We start from the raw sequence: 17,844 nt of genomic DNA, 5'->3' as shown, positions 1-17,844 counted from the left end.
CCACACTTTAAAGTGAGCTCTCTTTGACTTAACCAAAAAAAAAAAAAACAGTTCTATTGTTTGAGAAAATTTTGGATGCATTTCATTTAAAGTAAGCCCTACTTAAAAGCAATACTATTATCAAGGAGGTTGCTATTTGCCTGATAGGAAAGATATATCTTAATTCATAGAAAAAGCACAATAGTTAGATAAGTAGAATGCTGTACTGTGAGGATTTGCCCTAATGCTTTTTGTCTCCTAATCTTATGTAAATTTTTTAGCAACAGTTCTCCAACTCACCAAGTGGAGCCTCTGCCTATCAGCAATGATGTAAGTATTTGAGATCATTTTAATGTGCTGCTTTTCTCTTTTAGGACACTGATGAACAGTTCATTTCAAGGCCTCTTATTCTTTTTGCAATGTAGCACCTCCTTCCTTCCGCTTCTATTCAAGATGCCCAGCAGTGGCTTTACCGCAATAGGTTTTCTCCGTTCTGTAGACTCTTCTCAAGTTTCTCTGGTGAGTTAAATGACTCCCTCTGTACCTTCCCTGGTTGTAGTTGGAGTATTTCTCTATATAGCAAATGTATTACATGCTGTGGTAGCATTTCAGAGTTGGAAAGATTTTAGTAACCATATATATCCCATCTAATACCCATTGTACCCAATCTGGCAAGTACTTTATCCATACTTGGCTTAAAGTCTTCGAGAGAAAGAAAAATTTACTACCTCTCAAGAGCAAAACACAAAGGGATAATTTAGAAATATGACCACTCAGGGAGTTTCAAATCTAAGGGGGAAACTAATACATGGACATAAAGGTATCAGAACCAGAAGGGAAGTCTTTGAAAAAGTCAAATTGATGCCTTCTCTAAATCATACTTATTTCCAGATAGACCTGCCTGTCCTCCTCCCCAACCTTCCTTTATAACAAAAGGGTGGTGGTGGTGGTGGGGGGGACCCTGATAAGTAAAACCAACCAGTACCATCAACTGCAATTCTAGTATACTATTCCATATCTGCCCTTTCCCCTTGGTCCCTTACCCATGATCTCTAAGGAAGATTCACTTCTCCCATCTATTCTCTGGGGACAAGATTGCTCATTATATTCTAGGCAGCAATGATTTTTTTTTGTTGTTGTTCTTTAAGTTTATGTTATAGTCATTACATCTATTGTTTTCTTGGCTCAGCTTATTACCTTCTGTATCATATTAAGAGTACCCATATTTCTCTGAATTCTTGTAGTTTTCACTTCTATGGCCATAATAATATAGGCAAGCAGCAATAACAATAGAAGAAAGAATCCCACACCAAACTGCTGATTTCATAGTGCTTCAAGGGTCTTTGGAGGTACTTTACAACTAGATGGGTTAGTTTGTGAAGAAATTAAAACAAACAAACAAAAAACAACAAAAAACTACCTCACATCTTTTTTTTCCTGTTCTAAACATTCTAAATTAAGTCTTGATGGTAAGGGGAACATTTAAACAATAGTTAATTTCTGTATATTGTTCCTTAATCATATTGTATGTATATTCGATGTGCAGCTAGGTGGTACAGTAGATAAGAGTATTGGCCCTGGAGTCAGGGACTGGAGTTCAAATATGGTCTCAGACACTTACTAGTTGTATGACCCTGAACAATCCACTTAACCCTCTATGCCTCAGTTTCCTAGTCTGTAAATTAAGCTGGAGAAGAAAAGGGCAAACCACTCCTGTATCTTTGCCAGGGAAACCTGAAATGGTGTCAGAAAGAAGTGGACACAACAACATAGAGGAGCGATTCTTTAGGCTTGTAGAAAATTCTTTCTAAAACCTAGCAGGTCAAAATTTGTAGCTAGCTTTTTCTGTTGTATTCTGTTCTCCATGATATTAGAAAAAAATAAGCTCGGCTTCATAAAAACTTATTGCTACTTCCTGGTTTTTGTTTTCCATAACTCTTGGGTGCCAACTCTTTAATGTCTAGGTGCTGACTTGCTGAAAATGTCCAAAGAAGATTTTGTTCAAATCTGTGGCCCTGCTGATGGGATCCGGCTCTTCAATGCCATCAAAGGCAGGTGTGTGATTATTTCAAACTAACACATCAAAAGCAATTAGAAGTTGCAACGCCCTTTTGAAGATTTCTAGAGGCTTTCATCATTGGTGTGACTGAAACAATATACCCTGAGCCTAGATGCAAACTGGGGAACCTGGTTCTTCTGGGCCTGGAAGGTCCTGGAACTGATTTGATGCTCGTATTGACCATTTCTTTGCTCCATATTTGACTTCAACCTTTGCCACCTTTTTTGTTGTCCTGGGCTATTTTTCTCCTTGACTCCTCCCTGTTTCTTCTCTGAGTCAGCTTTCTGCTCCAGTTGGGACTTGTATTATAGATCTGTAGATGTGTTGGTTTGGCCACAAGGTGACCATTATGAAACTGGACAACTGAGCCATTCGTGGGATATAGCAAGATCACTTGGGCCATTTGTTCCTTTTTTTTAAAAAAACCTTTACCTTCTGTTCAGAATCAGTACTGTGTACTGGTTCCAAGGCAGAAGACTGTTAAGGACAAAACACTGGAGGTTAAGTGACTTGTCTAGGGTCATACAGCTAGGAAGTGCCTGAGGTCAGATTTGAACTCATCTCTTGAACCTGGCTTTCAATTCATCTAGCTGCCGCCAGGACCTTTTATTTTTCTAAACAGGTTCATTTTTTTTTAACTTAAATTTTTTTCAATTATGTAAATAATTTTTGATGATTATTTTCTGACAATTTGTGATTCAGATTCTCTCCTATTCTTCCTCCCCCACTTTCCCAAGGCAGTAAATAGTCAGATATAGGTTATACCAGTGTTTTTATGCAATACACATTTCCATATTGCTCATGCTGTGACAGAAGACACTTATCACACATGCAATAAAAAATGCATGAAGGGAATAAAGTGAAAGATGGCGTGCATCAAACAAGGTCATTCTTAAGCCATCCCAGAGAGCTGGGCATCTTTCTCCTGTGGCTAACTGTCCTCACAGACAGTTATTCAACTTCCCTAGTATCAAGCAACTTAAAATTCAGAGTTACCTTTTTCTCTCCTCTCTAAATCCTTCCCAGCACATTTTTGATCTTTTTGTTCTCGTTCTGCCCTGTGTGGTAACAGAATCAAAAGAATCAGCCATCATCCCATTAAAAGAACTGACATTTGTTACTTTTGGGGGTTTTGTTTTGCTTCTAGAAACGTAAGGCCAAAGATGACCATCTATGTGTGCCAGGAATTGGAGCAGAACAGGTCTCATCTTCAGCAGAAGAGAGAAGGTGGAGACAGCAGTTTGTGTGGTGAGTTGGTCAGGAGGGGCTAACCAGTTTGACTGGAGATTCTCATTCATCATCCTTATCTCTAGACAAGGGCCCATTTGTGAGCTGTGTGGCAAGTATAGATGGAATAGTGAGATATATAAACTGGGCAGAGAATTCTGGCATTCTGAAGCCAGAAACCTTTTTACTGGGACAAAAAAGTCACCTCCAGGACGATTTTGTCTAGTTTTTTTCCTTCATACTTAAGTTTTATGTGATAGGAAGTCTTGTTAAATGTTGTATCATGTAGTCTTAGTGTATTAAAGCCAGACTGGCCCTTGAGAGACTCTACCACAGTCCCTTAGATGGCATTGTGACTTCTCCAAGGTTACATATCTGTAAAGTGTGGGAATCAACCTTGGGTCTCCAGAGCTTCAGGCCATTGTTTATTCCACTTTAATAGAGGAAGAATATGTGATCAGTTACTATGTCCAAGTCAATGAAGAAGCATATAAAAAGTTCATGAAAAGGAGTCAGCTACTATGTGACCCTGGGCAAGTCACTTAACCCCCATTGCCTAGCCCTTACTTACTGCTCTTCTGCCTTAGAACCAATACACAGTATTGATTCTAAGATAGAAGGTATGGGTTATAAAAACAAAAAAGGAGTCAACTAGGTGACTCATTGGATAGAGAAAGCCAGGCCTAGAGATGGGAGGTTCTGGGTTCAAATCAGACCCTTCCTAACTGTGTGACACTGGGCAAGTCATTTATCCCCAACTGCCTAGCCCTTACTGCTCTTTTGCTTTGGAACCAATACTTGATATTGATTCTAAGGCAGAAAAGCTCATGAAATAATGATGCTTAATTGCTTTATTTCTGGAAACAAAGAAATAGACCATGGGCACTACCTAGTTGTTCCTTTACTTTATAATCATCCCCCTTGAATTTGACAAATTATTGACGTTTTTTTTGGTTATTCATTTTATGTGAACTTCATTTTCATTTCATTACAATAGGTTAAGGAAGGTTAGTTGTTGTTTGTAGGGGATCTTAGGAATACATAAGCCATAATGGTTTGACACCTTAAGAAATATTAGCAACTACAATACTCAGTTCCTCTCTTTCAAACAAACGAAGCTTTAAAGTGGCTTCCATTAGGGTCTTCACATCTGTACTCCATGATTCATTAGTTAGTTGCCTTTGACTTGGAAATGGCAATTGACTAGCCGCAAGCAAACGGGACAGAAATGTTCTTGCTAATCCCCAATTAGATACACTGAAATGTTTACGTAATTCCATTTATTGTAAAATGGAATTCAGATGAAAACGTGTTTGTCTTGGCGTACAATTGTGAAGCCGGGGGATAGATAGTGAGTTTGTGAAATGTGCAAAAAGAATTTCATTGTAACATGGTTTCAACTCTAAGGCAATTGTATGAATTAGGCTCAAAGGTTCTTATATATTTTTGTCCCAAAATTTATGCTTAAAAGACTGCTTTGAGCTTTCATAGTAGTGTTCATAGGTGCCAAGAAAATGGATTTTCTTTTTCTTCCACCAATCTCATTGGCAAGTTGAGTAAAGACAGGTAGTCCTAGTAAGTTCAGGGACATTGCAGCTAGCTAAATCAGTCTTGAATCAGAAGCCCCAGATTACTACAATGTAAAGAAGTTAAACATTGGAAAGCTATTTGTTTGCTTCAGCTTATGTGCCTTCCTTGTTGAGATATATGGTTGACATTCAAGTAGCTTTATAGCCCTTAGTTAATGTAATACAACTGTTTCTGCACCCTCAGAGGCTCATTAGCCTTTCACCCCCCTACCTTGAAGAGTGGCATAGCAGTCACAAGAAATGTCTGGGATCAAAATTTTCAAAATAGTTCATATATTCCATACTCAAAAAATTAGGAAAAAACCCAACATCCTTTTTTTATAATTCTCATTTCATGTATTGAAATCTAAATAATGGAACTTGAAAGAACCTTCTATACATAACAGAAGCTAGAAAGAAACCAACTGTGGGGAAGGGAAAGTATGTCTGTAGTCTTTGTCACTAACGTGGCTGAACTTGGCGAATCTATGAAATTCAGAAGTTTTGATGAACACTGGGGCTAAAGTTAATTAATTGAGTGTCTGTACTAAATTTGGTGAACTCCCAGGAAGAGGAGGCTATTAATGAGAAGTGAATAAGTCTAGGTTAGAAAGAAAGTAGGCTAAAGCTTAAAGCTTCCCTACCCATCAGCAATAGGAAATCCTGGTGAAATAGGAAAATCTAGTCAGAAAAAAAAATGTTACCAAATATCATCTTAGTGAATGGCAGCAGATAAATTCTTAACTGAATGGTGGGGCAGTGAGGTAATTTGACTTTTTTATGGTATACCTTTTTTATTTATTTGTTGCATATAAGAACATGTTTTCTTGATGTTCTTTTTCAAATATGGATCATTACCTACTTCCCTACTTTTTTCCTTCCTCTAATAAGTCTCTCTTTTAACAATTTTTTTTTGGTAACAAAATATAAATGACGAGAGAGATAGTATCAGTGCCTGTTCTTTATATGATAAGATTTACATAGTACTTTAGAGTACTTAAGAGATTTATATAGTACTTTAAAATCTGCAAAGCAATTTTTACACATTACTAAACTGATTATCACAACAGTCCTGGGAGGCAGGTGCTGTTATTGTTCCCATATAACAAAGGAGAAAAACTGGCTGAGTGGTTAAATGATTTGCTTGGGATTTCTCTCTGTGTCTCAACACACACAAATAGAGGGGGGTGGTCATGGGGGATGAGAAGAGGGGAGAGAGATGAAATGTTTGGTAGGACATTTGAATTGAGATCTTCCTGATTCCAAGTTTAGCCCTCAGTCAACTATTCCCAGCTTTTTCTGGGAAAGTGGTTTAAAAGTTTAGCATTACCGTTAACGTGAAGGCCATTATTCATCAAAGAAGGATTCAGTATAATCAAGCCACTTTCACATCACCTTACATGACCCTGTTCAAGTGTTCTTTTAATTAGATTATAGCTTCTGTAATAAACCATGCAATGCTTATTCTTTATAACCTCAAGTACCTGCTATGGGGTTGTTTGCATTGCAGGGGAGGAGTATAAGAAGGGAACAAGAAAGCTGAGCTCTTTCTGGTACTTTTGATTGTCCATCAAATATTATTTATCTTTTGATTTCTCTGCCTGTTTTCCTCCTTTTCCCCTCCACTTCCAAATTATCCATTAAGTGAAACAACACAAAATGATCTAGGAGCATGATGGGAAAAGTCAGAGAGGTGTATTCATGTTCCCTTTCCTTTTCTCCCACTGGATTCCCTTGCTGCTTTGCAACAGGATGGGCAGTGAGTCTCTTTCATGTATTAGGTCTTGTAGTTCAGGAATATTATTTTTGGGAATATACTCATTATAGCGATATTCTACTCCAGTATGTGTGTGATAATGTGGTTTATATTTTTGGCAGGAAAAATACTTCTTAAAAATGTATTTTTTATTTTGCACCTATCACCCATGAGCAAAGTTAGAAGAGAAAAAAACTATTGTATATGGAACTATGTATCTCCATTATAATGTAGCTAGCTTTTAAAAATGTAATAAATTCAACCTATTCACTTCAAAGCTGTCCTGTTATTGTTTCTTTCTGTCTAAATTTGCTTCTGTTCTCATCTGTGGATTTTCTTTTAAATGCTTCATTGACTTTATTTTTTGATAATACTCTTGCTTTCCTTCCCCACCCCTCCTCCCATTGAAAAAACCAAACAAACCTTTTGATGAATAAGCATGGTCAAACAAAGCAAACCTATGTATTTGTCAGGCCTGAAAATGGGTACTTCTTTTCTGCATCTTGAAGCCTAGCCCCACCTTTCTCAGTCAGGAGGTGGGGAACATGTTTTCATTATTAGGTCCCTGGAATTATGTTTGATCATTGCATTGCTTCATAGTCTTAAGACTTTAAAAATGTTTTTTTCAGTGTTGTTTTTATTGTATAAATGATTCTTCTTTTGACTCCAGACCTGGCACTCTATCTACCTTGGTACTACCAGGTACTACCCTGCCATTTTAAAATGATTCTCCTAATTCTACTCAGTGCCCATTCTTTTTTTTTTAACTGTAATTTTTTTAAACCCATACCTTCTGTCTTAGAACCAATACTGCATATTGGTTCCAAGGCAGAAGAGCAGTAAGGGCCAGGCAATGAGGGTTAAGTGACTTGCCCAAAGGTACATAGCAAGGAAGTGTCTGAGGCCAAATTTGAACCCAGGACTTCCCATCTCTGGGCCTGGCTCTCAATCCACTGAGCCACCCAGCTGCCCCCTCAGTGTCCATTCTTCTAAAATGGAAAGGCCAGGTATTGTTTTTCCATGGATCTGTGAACTTTTGCTAAATTAGGTTATCAGTTCAAAATAGTTTATTTCTTAGAGAGCAAACTTTTCAAAAGAGCTAGCTGAAAGTGTTGTTTTCCTTTTTCTTCTCTCCCCAGTGTACCATGCTATCTTTTTGGAAGAGCTGACCACTTTGGAGCTAATTGAGAAGATTGCAAACCTCTACAACATTTCCCCTCAGCATATTAACAGAATCTACAGGCAGGGACCAACAGGGATCCATGTGGTGGTGAGCAATGAGGTGAGGACCATTCGACACCAGGTATCAGAGTTCAGCAGCTGCCTGACCTTTATTCCTCTGAAGTTGGGGTGACCTTTGGAACTGTGGTATGACGCTGGACAGTGTCGCCTGAAATAGAGATGGGGTGGGGGGCAGAGGGAGGTAGACACAGAGAATAGGCATGACTATAGCCAACTTTTTTCTTTTTAGAAATAACAGATATCATATTAATGAGTGTGATCTTTCAGAGAAGTGGGCTTATTTAGGGAGAAGGGTCATGTTACCCAACTTGAAGACTGAAGATTTCTTCCCATCTCACAGAGGATTTTCAACACTCCATCTACTCATGATCCTTTTCCTCAAATCACTGATTTGTGAGTTAGGCAGGGCATGAAGCTTTACATGACTTTATCTGGGACTAGATGGTGATTAAGCAAAAGTCCAGAGATCCTGAATCTTAGGGCACTTCTCTTTCTATTATATTACAGTACCTCTCGTGTAGGGAAAAATCTAATTTACAATACAAAGCACTTTTAAGATCCAGCTGGATGGCTCGGTGGATAGAGAGCCAGATATAGAGATGGGAGGTTTTGGGTTCAAACGTGGTCTCAGATGCTTCCTAACTGTGTGACCCTGGGCAAGTCACTTAACTCCCATTGCCTAGCCCTTACCACTCTTCTGCCTTGGAACAATACATAATATTGATTCTAAGATGGAATGTATGGACTTATTTTTTTTTTTAAAAAGCAATATAAGGTGAACAACAGAAGTGAATAACCTGGTCATTAAGTGTTATCTACCCAAAGTTTTTTTTTGTTGTTGTTGATTCATTAAGAAAAATTTTCCATGGTTACATGATTCATGTTCTTTCCCTTCCCTCTTCCCACCCCTCTCCCATAGCCGATGCACAATTCCGCTGGGTTTTACATGTGTCATTGATCAAGACCTGTTTCCATATTATTGATAGTTGCACTAGGGAAGAGGTCACCCTGTTGTTAGGGATGTCAGTGAATGTTTCATGGAGGCAACTGGATTTAAGTTGGGCCTTGAAGGATGACATGTAGGACTTTGGTGAGAAGATAGAGAAGGTAGACCAGCCTAAAAGGTGGGACAGTAAAAATCCTGTGGTCCTTTCAGTGGTCTAAACCCATAGGTTGAGTGACAGTAAAACAAATAATGGATCTGGGTTCCCAGTTTCATTTGGGTAAGTAGTTCATCATAGAACCATTGGGGTGTGACAAGGACACTAGTTCTGAAGTCAGGAACCTGGATTTTATTCCTCCTCACATTTATTAGGCTGTGTGTTCCTGGACAAGTCATTTAACTGTTCTGACCCTCAAACTCCTCATCTACAACAAAAGAATAAAATTTGTGTCATATTCACTGAGGGATTTTTAGGAAAAAAGTGCTTTTGTAGCCTCAATAACCTACATGTGTATTATAATAATTTATTGTTAGTCACATGAAAGTTTATATACAAAAGCTCTTTTGGTTTGCATATACAAGTATCTACTTGTCCTTATGAATGTTGCAAATAAAGCCAATAGGCAGGAAAATTTGTATAGTTTGCAAAACCCTTAACATATGTTTTATCATTCTATGCTCACAGTTAGAGGCTATTATTATCCCCATTTTGTGGTTGAGGTAACAGAGGCTGAGAGAAGTGTGCAAAGCAGAATTCAAATAAAAGTTTTCCTGACTCCAAGCCCAATATTCTATCCCCCGAAACACCTAGCCTCTTCCATATTTTGGGCTGATGACTTGGGGCAAAAAGAAAGATGACCTTATTGCAGGTTGGATGATTGAAGAAATGGCTGTGCTCCTTCATAGCTCTTGGCCAACACAGGTTAAGAATAAGAAAGTTTGCAAGGACCTGGAGATGAAGCAAGTTGGAAGGAGGAAGGAGGAACAGCCCTGTTATTTAGCATTGAAATAATGGATCCTAATAAGGATAGTGTTGATGATGTTGTTGAGATACTGAGGTTTATTTCATTCCAGTACCTCTAACAGCATTTAAGAACATATTACAATTTATTTAGACTACAAATAAAAACTCGACTCCCAGACCATTTCAATTTTGTGGATCTTAGTCCTAGAAAGAAATTCATTGAATAATATCTTGTTCAAAACTTGGACCCAGCTGGTTAAAACAAGTGGAACAAAGCAGAATTCAAATGTGGCCTGAATTTAAGCAACCAGTGCTTATTCTGCAAAGGTTTTTTGCCTTTTTGCCCTGATTAAATTAGAAACTTTCAACTCTTAATCATCTCAAAATGCTCTGAGGCAGCCCTGGTGGGGAATTGCCTTGGCTTCTTTGGAGTAAGGGGACTAAATGAAATACTTAAGTTACTGATTAACAATGTATATGGCTTTATTTGGGGACTCTTATGGCCAAGCAGCAGGACAGCCAGAGTAATAGATGGAGCAAACAAGAGGAACAGAATAAACATACTTCATGCATCATTAGGCACCTGAAGTGGGTATATGTGTGTGAGGGTGGGGGGAGGGAATCTTGGGGAATGATCAAGCCCAAATGATTGTATTCACATTCTTTGGTGGTTGCATTTTTATTCAGAGTTTTGTGACCTTTTAAAAAGTAAGTTATAGATTTAAAGCAAAATATAATTTTGCCATTTTAGAGATTGGGGCATTGAAGCTTGGAGAAAGACATAGACATGCATAATTACCAAGTATGAATGGCCATTCAGATTCTCAGTCCATCAGAATAAATGGTACATGCTCTCTCCTTTCTGTACACTGAAGTCAGCAATTCCACATCCCTTCTCTTTTGTTAGCTGATATACAAAGTTATCACCTACATTTTAGATTGTAAAGTCCCTGAATTTAGGGATAATTTCTGTTCCCAGATGTACTCCTGAGTTACCTAGTTGGCTTTCTTCTGGGTAAGAAAAGACTGAAGGAATAAAGAAGAGCCAAGATGAGGGATAGTAAATTGGACAAGGATTCAAATCTAAAAATGATCGAAATCCTCCAAACCTCATTTTTTTTTAAAACTCTTACCTCCCATCTTAAAATCCATAGTGTATTCTATCCAAGGCAGAAGAGCAATAAGGGCTAGGCAGTGGGGTCTAAGTGACTTTCCCTGGGTCGCGTAGCTAAGATGTGTCTGAGGCCAAATTTCCTCAGAAAGGGTGTGTTATTGAGGGCTTAACCTTTTTTCACATCATCTCTGATTCTATACCATATCCTGTAGAGATCACAATTTTAATATTTCTTTTGCTGAGGGATAGGGGCTACCCCTTTTAGTTCAGTGAAGTCTTAGATTTGGAAATTTCCTTCTACCATGAATAACAGAACTTTTGCTGCAAGTTATATTATTAGAGAATTGCCTGGAGGAAGAGGAGGTTTGGTGTGACTTGCCTTAGTTCCCATAGCCACTGTGTAGCAGAAGCAGGACCTGAACTTTGGTCTTTTGGTTAGACCGTAGTCCAGCCTCCTTAACCTCTTAGTGTCTCAGGTACTTCCCTAGGATTATCAGTTAAAACCAAATCTACAGGGGAAGCTAAGTGACTCAATGGATAAGAGAGACAGGTCTGGAGATAGGAGGTTCTGGGTTCAGATCTAGCTTCAGACTGGACAAGTCATTTCACCTCAGTTGCCTAGTCCTTAACATTCTGCCTTAGAACCAACGTTTAGTATTGCTTTTAAGAGGAAAGTAAGGATTAAAAATAAAATCTACATACGTAGAAGGAGATTTGTCCCCACAGATAATTGTTCACACCATTGAAATCACTGCCTCCTCCTTCCCCCACCAAAAAATGAGATTGTAAACTCCTTAAGAGTAGGATTGGACCTTAGTTATTTTTGTTTGCTTAACAGTACTTGGCAAAGTGCATTGCATATAATAGATGTGCAATATTTTGTTAAATGAGTGATTGATTATTACATTGTGTATAATATAGATGTATACTTTTGGTAGCACCAGGAGCAAAGCCTGGGCTAGACGGCAAAGAGGAACTCAGGAGTGGTATTGGGTTGCGTAATAGAGCATCAGCCATTGGGATTTTAGGAAAAGCTTTGTGCAAAAGAAAGAGTGTGGCAATAAAGGATTGAGGTTGTGGGATATTCCCACCAGAGGATGCGAGAGCTTAAATGTTATGTTCTGTTGTTTATTATTACATGGAAGGGAGCTGACCCTGGCAATTCTGCCATTTACTTAGCTCTACAGATGCCATCTTTGGAGAGCCTAGAGATGGAAGGTTGGTGACAAAGCATTCAGGTCCTTTCTTTCCCTCTAGGCCAGGTTGATTTAAATGGCATTATCAGAAGCTGCTAGTGTATTTCCTTACTACCATTATTGCTGCTGAAGAATTAAAGTCACTTTGATAGCAAAAAAGGAAGCAGGGGAATGTTTGAGAATTTTTTGTGTCTGTTTGAATTTTTTCATTGGACAGAGTGGTGGTCCTTACATAAACGGATCTTATTTTTTCAACTCAGCCCCTAAATTGAGGCACCAGAGAACAGTCTTTTTAAAAGTGTCTCTAGGGGAAGGAAAGGAAGGGGAAGAGACAAGTTGGCCCATATAACTTCAGAAAACTTATGTGGAAATTTGTTAATACATGTAATTGGTAAAAAATGAATTAAATTAAAGTAGCTATAGGGGGCATCTAGGTGGCTCAGTGGATTGAAAGCCACACCCAGAGACTATTGAGTCCTGGGTTCAAATATGGTTTCAGATACTTCCTAGCTGTGCAACCCTGGGCAAGTCACTTAACCCCCATTGCTTAGTCCCTTACTGCTCTTCTGCCTTAGAATCCTAAGACAGAAGATAAGGATTTAAAAAAATAATAAAAGTATCTGCAATTTTATTTTGATAGCATTCCTCCCCTCCCCCCAGGGTGTAGGGTTTTTTTTTTTGTTGTTTTTTTTTTTGCTGAATTTCTCAGTGAAGAAAATCATTATAATTGTCCTCGATGAATAATTGTGTGTGTGCGTGTGCACCCGCGGGTACATATAGATATTATAGAGCATTTCAAAGTTTATAAAACTGTACACATGTTTTTTATCTCATTTTATTCTCACAACAACCTTAGGATTAGTGACTATTATTATCATCTCCGTTTTACAGATGAGGAAACTGAGGCTTAGAGAGGTTTAAACATTAGGGTCACACAACTAATATTGGAGATAGGATTTGAACTCAAGTCTTCCTGATTCCAAGTCCAGGATTCTGACTACCATCTACTTCCCACATAGTATAATCATGGGGGCAGCTAATTGGATCAGTAGACTGAGAACCAGGCCTAAAGATGGAAAATTCTGGTTTCAAATTCAGACTCAAAACACTTCCTAACTGTAAGACTCTGGGCAAGTCACTTATCTCATTGCCTAGTCCTTACTGCTTTTCTGCTTTGGAACCAAAACAGTATTCATTCTGACATGGAAGGTGAGATTTCTGTTATCATTTATGTCCTGCCCTCTTGGGAATCTTGACTTGTACATCTAAATCTAAGTAATTAAAGATTTTTGTACATGATTACTATGGCAAAATAGAAAGTTTAGCTAGCTAGCTATCTGGGTTTTATCCTATATATTTCAGTTGCTGATAGAAGACACCATTTTTTTTTCTTTTTTGCCTTTCAGATGGTACAGAATTTCCAAGATGAATCTTGTTTTGTTATCAGCACATTAAAAGGTATGACCTCTTTTATGTTTTAAAAAAAATGAAGTGGAGGCAGCTGGGTGGTTCAGTGGATTGAGAGCCAAGTGCAGAGCATGGAGCTCCTGGGTTCAGATCTGGTCTTAAGACACTTCCTAGCTGTGTGACCCTGGGCAAGTCAGTTAACCCCATTGCCTAGCCCTCACATTCTCTTCTGAGATCTCTTCTGCCTTGATAACAAATATTGATTCTAAGATAAGGTAAGGGTTTTAAAAAAATAGTTCTTTTGATTGTGATGCAATGGTCAGAAATTGCTAGGACAGATTGGAATTGGGAATGAGAAATGAAGCTAAGTCTGAGACTCCCTCTTATGAGAGATGTGGGGTGTGTGTGTGTGTGTGTGTGTGTGTGTGTAGTAGAAGAGACACATGGTGTCAATGGGTTTGTCCTGGGTGTATTACCAACTGAGAAAAGAACTCCACATGGAAATTAGCTAAGTGAAATCATATTGACCCAAATGTAATTTCTGAAATTTGAAAGAGGGGCCTATGAAAAGAGGTCTCCACTGTACCCTGCATGTTGGATGGTCTTTGCCATTTTGAAAAAACAGATAGAGGTAGAAATGCATGAAAACAGTTCCTTAGAAATTTGAGAGAACAGAAGATAACCATTCAAAATACTAGTCTGGGCTCTGAATGTCAAGATCCTAAACCACATCAGACTTCAAGGCACCCCTTTCTTTCTCCCCTCTCACTGCAACATAGCACCCCAGTTAGGTTCCCTAATGAGAGGTTCATAAGTGACTTGAAGCATCTGGTCATGTGCTTATTTCCATAACTGATTTGAGAAAAGTCACTGCCTTGTTGTTTGGTATACCCCTTCTGAATCAAACTCTAGAGTGCTCAGAACATTCTGTAATTTTTCTTGGCTTTGTAAGATCCTCTCTCAGGGACAAATTAATTAAAATGCACTGGAAATAAAAACTTATGGTATCAGAGGTTTGACTCTGGACAACCAACAGTCCCCTTTTTCTGCTATAGCCAAACCATTGTACCTTTTAATGACTGGGAGGGAGGGCCATTCCAGTGATGATATCAGAAGCTCTTCAAGCATCCATGAGATAATCTAGGAGACACCATTGGACACTTCCATGGAATGTGGAAGTCATTTAGAAGCTTTCTGCAAATCCTTGTTATTTATAGCAGCTTGGCAAGATATAGCTATATTTTTGTTTAAGCCTAGCAATGAAAGGATTCAGCCAAACTGCAAATTTTACTCTACACTTCCCCACATGCAAACTGTATCATACATAATTCCTATAGGGCTGATGTTAGGAGTTTGTGTTAAGGGTTCTCTAAGGGAATGGTGGGCTAGCAAGAAATGTCCTTTTAGAATTTTGCTCAGGGGACCATATAACATATCTGTGCCCCCTGACCAGGACCTTAGCAGAATGTGATGACCAGTAGTTGTCATCTTGACTTTTAGTTATTCGTATTTTCTCATGCCCTCATTCTGATTTTTGTAAGCTTTTGGGCGTGTTGAATACGTTTTGGGGGTTATTAATGATGAGCTATAATGTAGTGTCAGACCAAAGGGTAAAGAGTGTTGGTTATTAGGAAATGAATATATGGAAAGGAGTAGCAACCAACATAATAATTTTATACTAGAGGAGTGTGCCTGCCATTTTTTTTTTAAAACAAAGCCTAGCTTATGGTGCTTAGCTTTTATAAATCAACTGGGAATTGGTTTTTTTCCTTAAAAAATTATGACATCTTTTATTTTTATGGAACCACATTTCCCAGCGCACACCCCCCTCCCTATTCCTCCCATAAAAGAGCAATCTCTTATAACAAAGAAGAAAAGAGATAGGAAAAAGTTTAGTAAAACTAAAATATATTGAAGAAGCCTGATATGGTAAATAGTTGTTCTTTTGCAAAGAGGAGTGGGCTGGGAGGGAGGGAGTAGAAAACTGTCTTGTTATATCTCCACTTTCAGGTCAAGCTTGATGGTTATAATTTCATAGCAGAGAATTTGTTTTTTCAACACTTTCTAAAATTCTGTGACCCTCTTCCTTGAAAAAGTCCATTGTTTCTTTGTTGTAGCTGAAAGCAACGATGGCTACCACATCATCTTGAAATGTGGACTCTGAATGCCAGGATCCTAAACCACATCAGACTCCAATGCACCCCTTTTCTTCTCTCCTATCACCTCAACGTAGACATCACCCCAGCTGCAAAATAAAGAGACTTGTTTGGAAAAAGCAAAAGCTCAAAGGGGACCACCATGACTACAGAAAACAGTGATGATAATGATGATGATGATGACGACGACGACTACGACAACTTGGCAGAGATAGAAGAAAAGACACTGTCCAGAAAATGTGCTCCTATCCCCTTCCCTTGCTTTTCTGTCCTCAAGCCTTTTTAAACTCCAAATTTCTCATCCTTGTTCACTGGCCTTGTCATTCTTGAATGAAAAAACAGCATTCAATTTTTTTCTCTGAAACTCATTCCTGGGGAGGACCCTGGGTTTGAGTTTTTTCCCTTTGGATTCCTTGGGTTCCCTAGCTCCCAATCCTTCTGGTTTGTTCACTTAGAGCCCCAAGGTGAATCCTTTGTTTCACATCAGTGCATTCTCTGGCTAAATGGATCTGTGGGTAGAATGACTAAATTGTTGGATGCTGGTGACTCACCCTGTGAGTCCTTCTCATGACTACTCCTAGAAATACTTTCCCTTTTCACTTCTTTTGGGGAATGCCCCCAACCCTTTCCTTTTCTCTGGGATTTAATGATGCAACTGATGTGGGTTCATTTTTGTATTATTATCTTATCTCTCCTTTCTTCCCCATTCCCTATCCCAATTTCAAAATAATTTTGTAAATTTTTAAAGAATGGTACAGCCTTTATCAGGGCAGGCTTTGTTGTATCCTATCCTCACTCAGATATTTGTGAATGCCCCCATTGTGGGTATATTAGCTTCTATGTCAATAGCTATTTCTTCTGAAGACTCTAAGGATCCTACAGCTAAAGAAAGTGGATGTAGACTTTCACAAATGATAATTGAAATGGAACTCAAAGTATTTTATCTTTTAAGCATTTGTTGAGATTGGTGATGGCTGGGAAAGGAAAAAGCTCCTGAGTTGCTAGTTTAACCTGAAGTGGTTTTGACAGTCATGGTACCAGAATTCTTGGTTTACATATAAAATTTGTAGTTGAAGATTGACCTTTGTGAATATGCTCTCTGTCATAGTTCTGGTTAGTCTCCTCTTTAGAGGAGTTTAAAGCAGACAGGATGATATTTTAAGGTTTTTAGAATATCAATGAAATATGCATGGGGGCCTAAGCTTACCTTAAAAAAATTATAACTCTAGATCTGTTGGCAATTTGAATTTGGGTTTGGCAGAGTAGAATTGGATTCGACTATTGTTTGTTAAATGGTTCCTAGGACCCAGTGAGCCACATTGTCTCAGCACCTAAATTATCTGTGGTTGTAAAGGGAATAAATACCCTTTGGAAACTTTATCTCAAACCATAGTATATACTATATCAGTGGCTTAAGAAGTTTCTTTTTGTTCGTTTTGAGTTTGTTTCCTTCTTTTTCATTCAGATCACTTTTGGCACCATGTTTCTCATGATGTAGAAAGTCAAGTTGTACATTATTGATTTGTGCCCTAGATGGTCCTTTCTGTCCTTTCTCCTTCCTCAGCCCATCTGAGTAGCATATATCACCCTGTGGGACTTGAAAATCCATATTGGTAGTTCATCTGATCTTCATTATCACTCTGTGAAGTAGACTGGGGGCAGCTATTATTTTTCCCATTTTACAATTGGGAAAAACTAAGACAGATGAATTATCTGAGGTCTTTGCAGTTAGTAGTAGAACTGGGATTAGAACCCTAGTCATCTGACTCCTGGCTTTTTTTTTTTTTTCAGTGAACCATCAATCAGTCAGCATTTATTAACCACCTCTTATGAGCCAGGGACTGTGCTAGGCAGTGGGGCTACAAATGCAAATAAAGAATGAAACAGTTTCTACTCTTAAGGAGACATTTTGCTTAAGGAGGGGAAATGAAGAATTGTTGCTGCCCAAGCTTGAGTGCCTCCCTCTGCCCACCTATACCTTCAGGTGCACAGAGATATAATATTAAAACTTAATGATTAAAAAAAGGTTTTATCCCATTCTGTTAATTAGGTTTAAAACATTATAGTCTGGAACTCATCTTCCCCTCTCCTGAAGCTGGCCAGTAGGCAGGAAAAAAATCTAGAAAACTTAAAAGTGAGCACAAGGTCCTAACCTTCCAAAGGCATCCTATCTCAGTCACTCATGCATGACACTTTGCATTTAAAGAGCTCCTGAGTCCTTTTATAAGAAAAT

The 17,844-nt window shown here is 38.5% G+C and overlaps 1 protein-coding gene across 2 annotated transcripts in view; it reads left to right on the top strand.

The window, feature by feature from the left end:
- The window catches only part of TFCP2L1 (transcription factor CP2 like 1), a 55,830-nt gene extending 39,144 nt beyond the window's left edge, over window positions 1-16,686 (top strand). For both annotated transcript variants that reach the window (XM_044669933.1, XM_044669932.1), the window contains 7 exons: window positions 261-309; window positions 405-498; window positions 1,944-2,034; window positions 3,186-3,286; window positions 7,729-7,871; window positions 13,455-13,506; window positions 15,573-16,686. In XM_044669933.1, the coding sequence (XP_044525868.1) occupies window positions 261-309; window positions 405-498; window positions 1,944-2,034; window positions 3,186-3,286; window positions 7,729-7,871; window positions 13,455-13,506; window positions 15,573-15,619 (577 nt within the window). In that variant the 3' untranslated portion in view covers window positions 15,620-16,686. The remainder of the gene's footprint in view (window positions 1-260; window positions 310-404; window positions 499-1,943; window positions 2,035-3,185; window positions 3,287-7,728; window positions 7,872-13,454; window positions 13,507-15,572) is intronic.
- The last annotated feature ends 1,158 nt before the right edge of the window (window positions 16,687-17,844 follow it).

This window comes from Gracilinanus agilis, chromosome 3 (assembly GCF_016433145.1).
Source record: "Gracilinanus agilis isolate LMUSP501 chromosome 3, AgileGrace, whole genome shotgun sequence".
Classification (NCBI taxonomy): domain Eukaryota; kingdom Metazoa; phylum Chordata; class Mammalia; order Didelphimorphia; family Didelphidae; genus Gracilinanus; species Gracilinanus agilis.
This window is presented reverse-complemented; position numbering and strand designations above follow the sequence as displayed.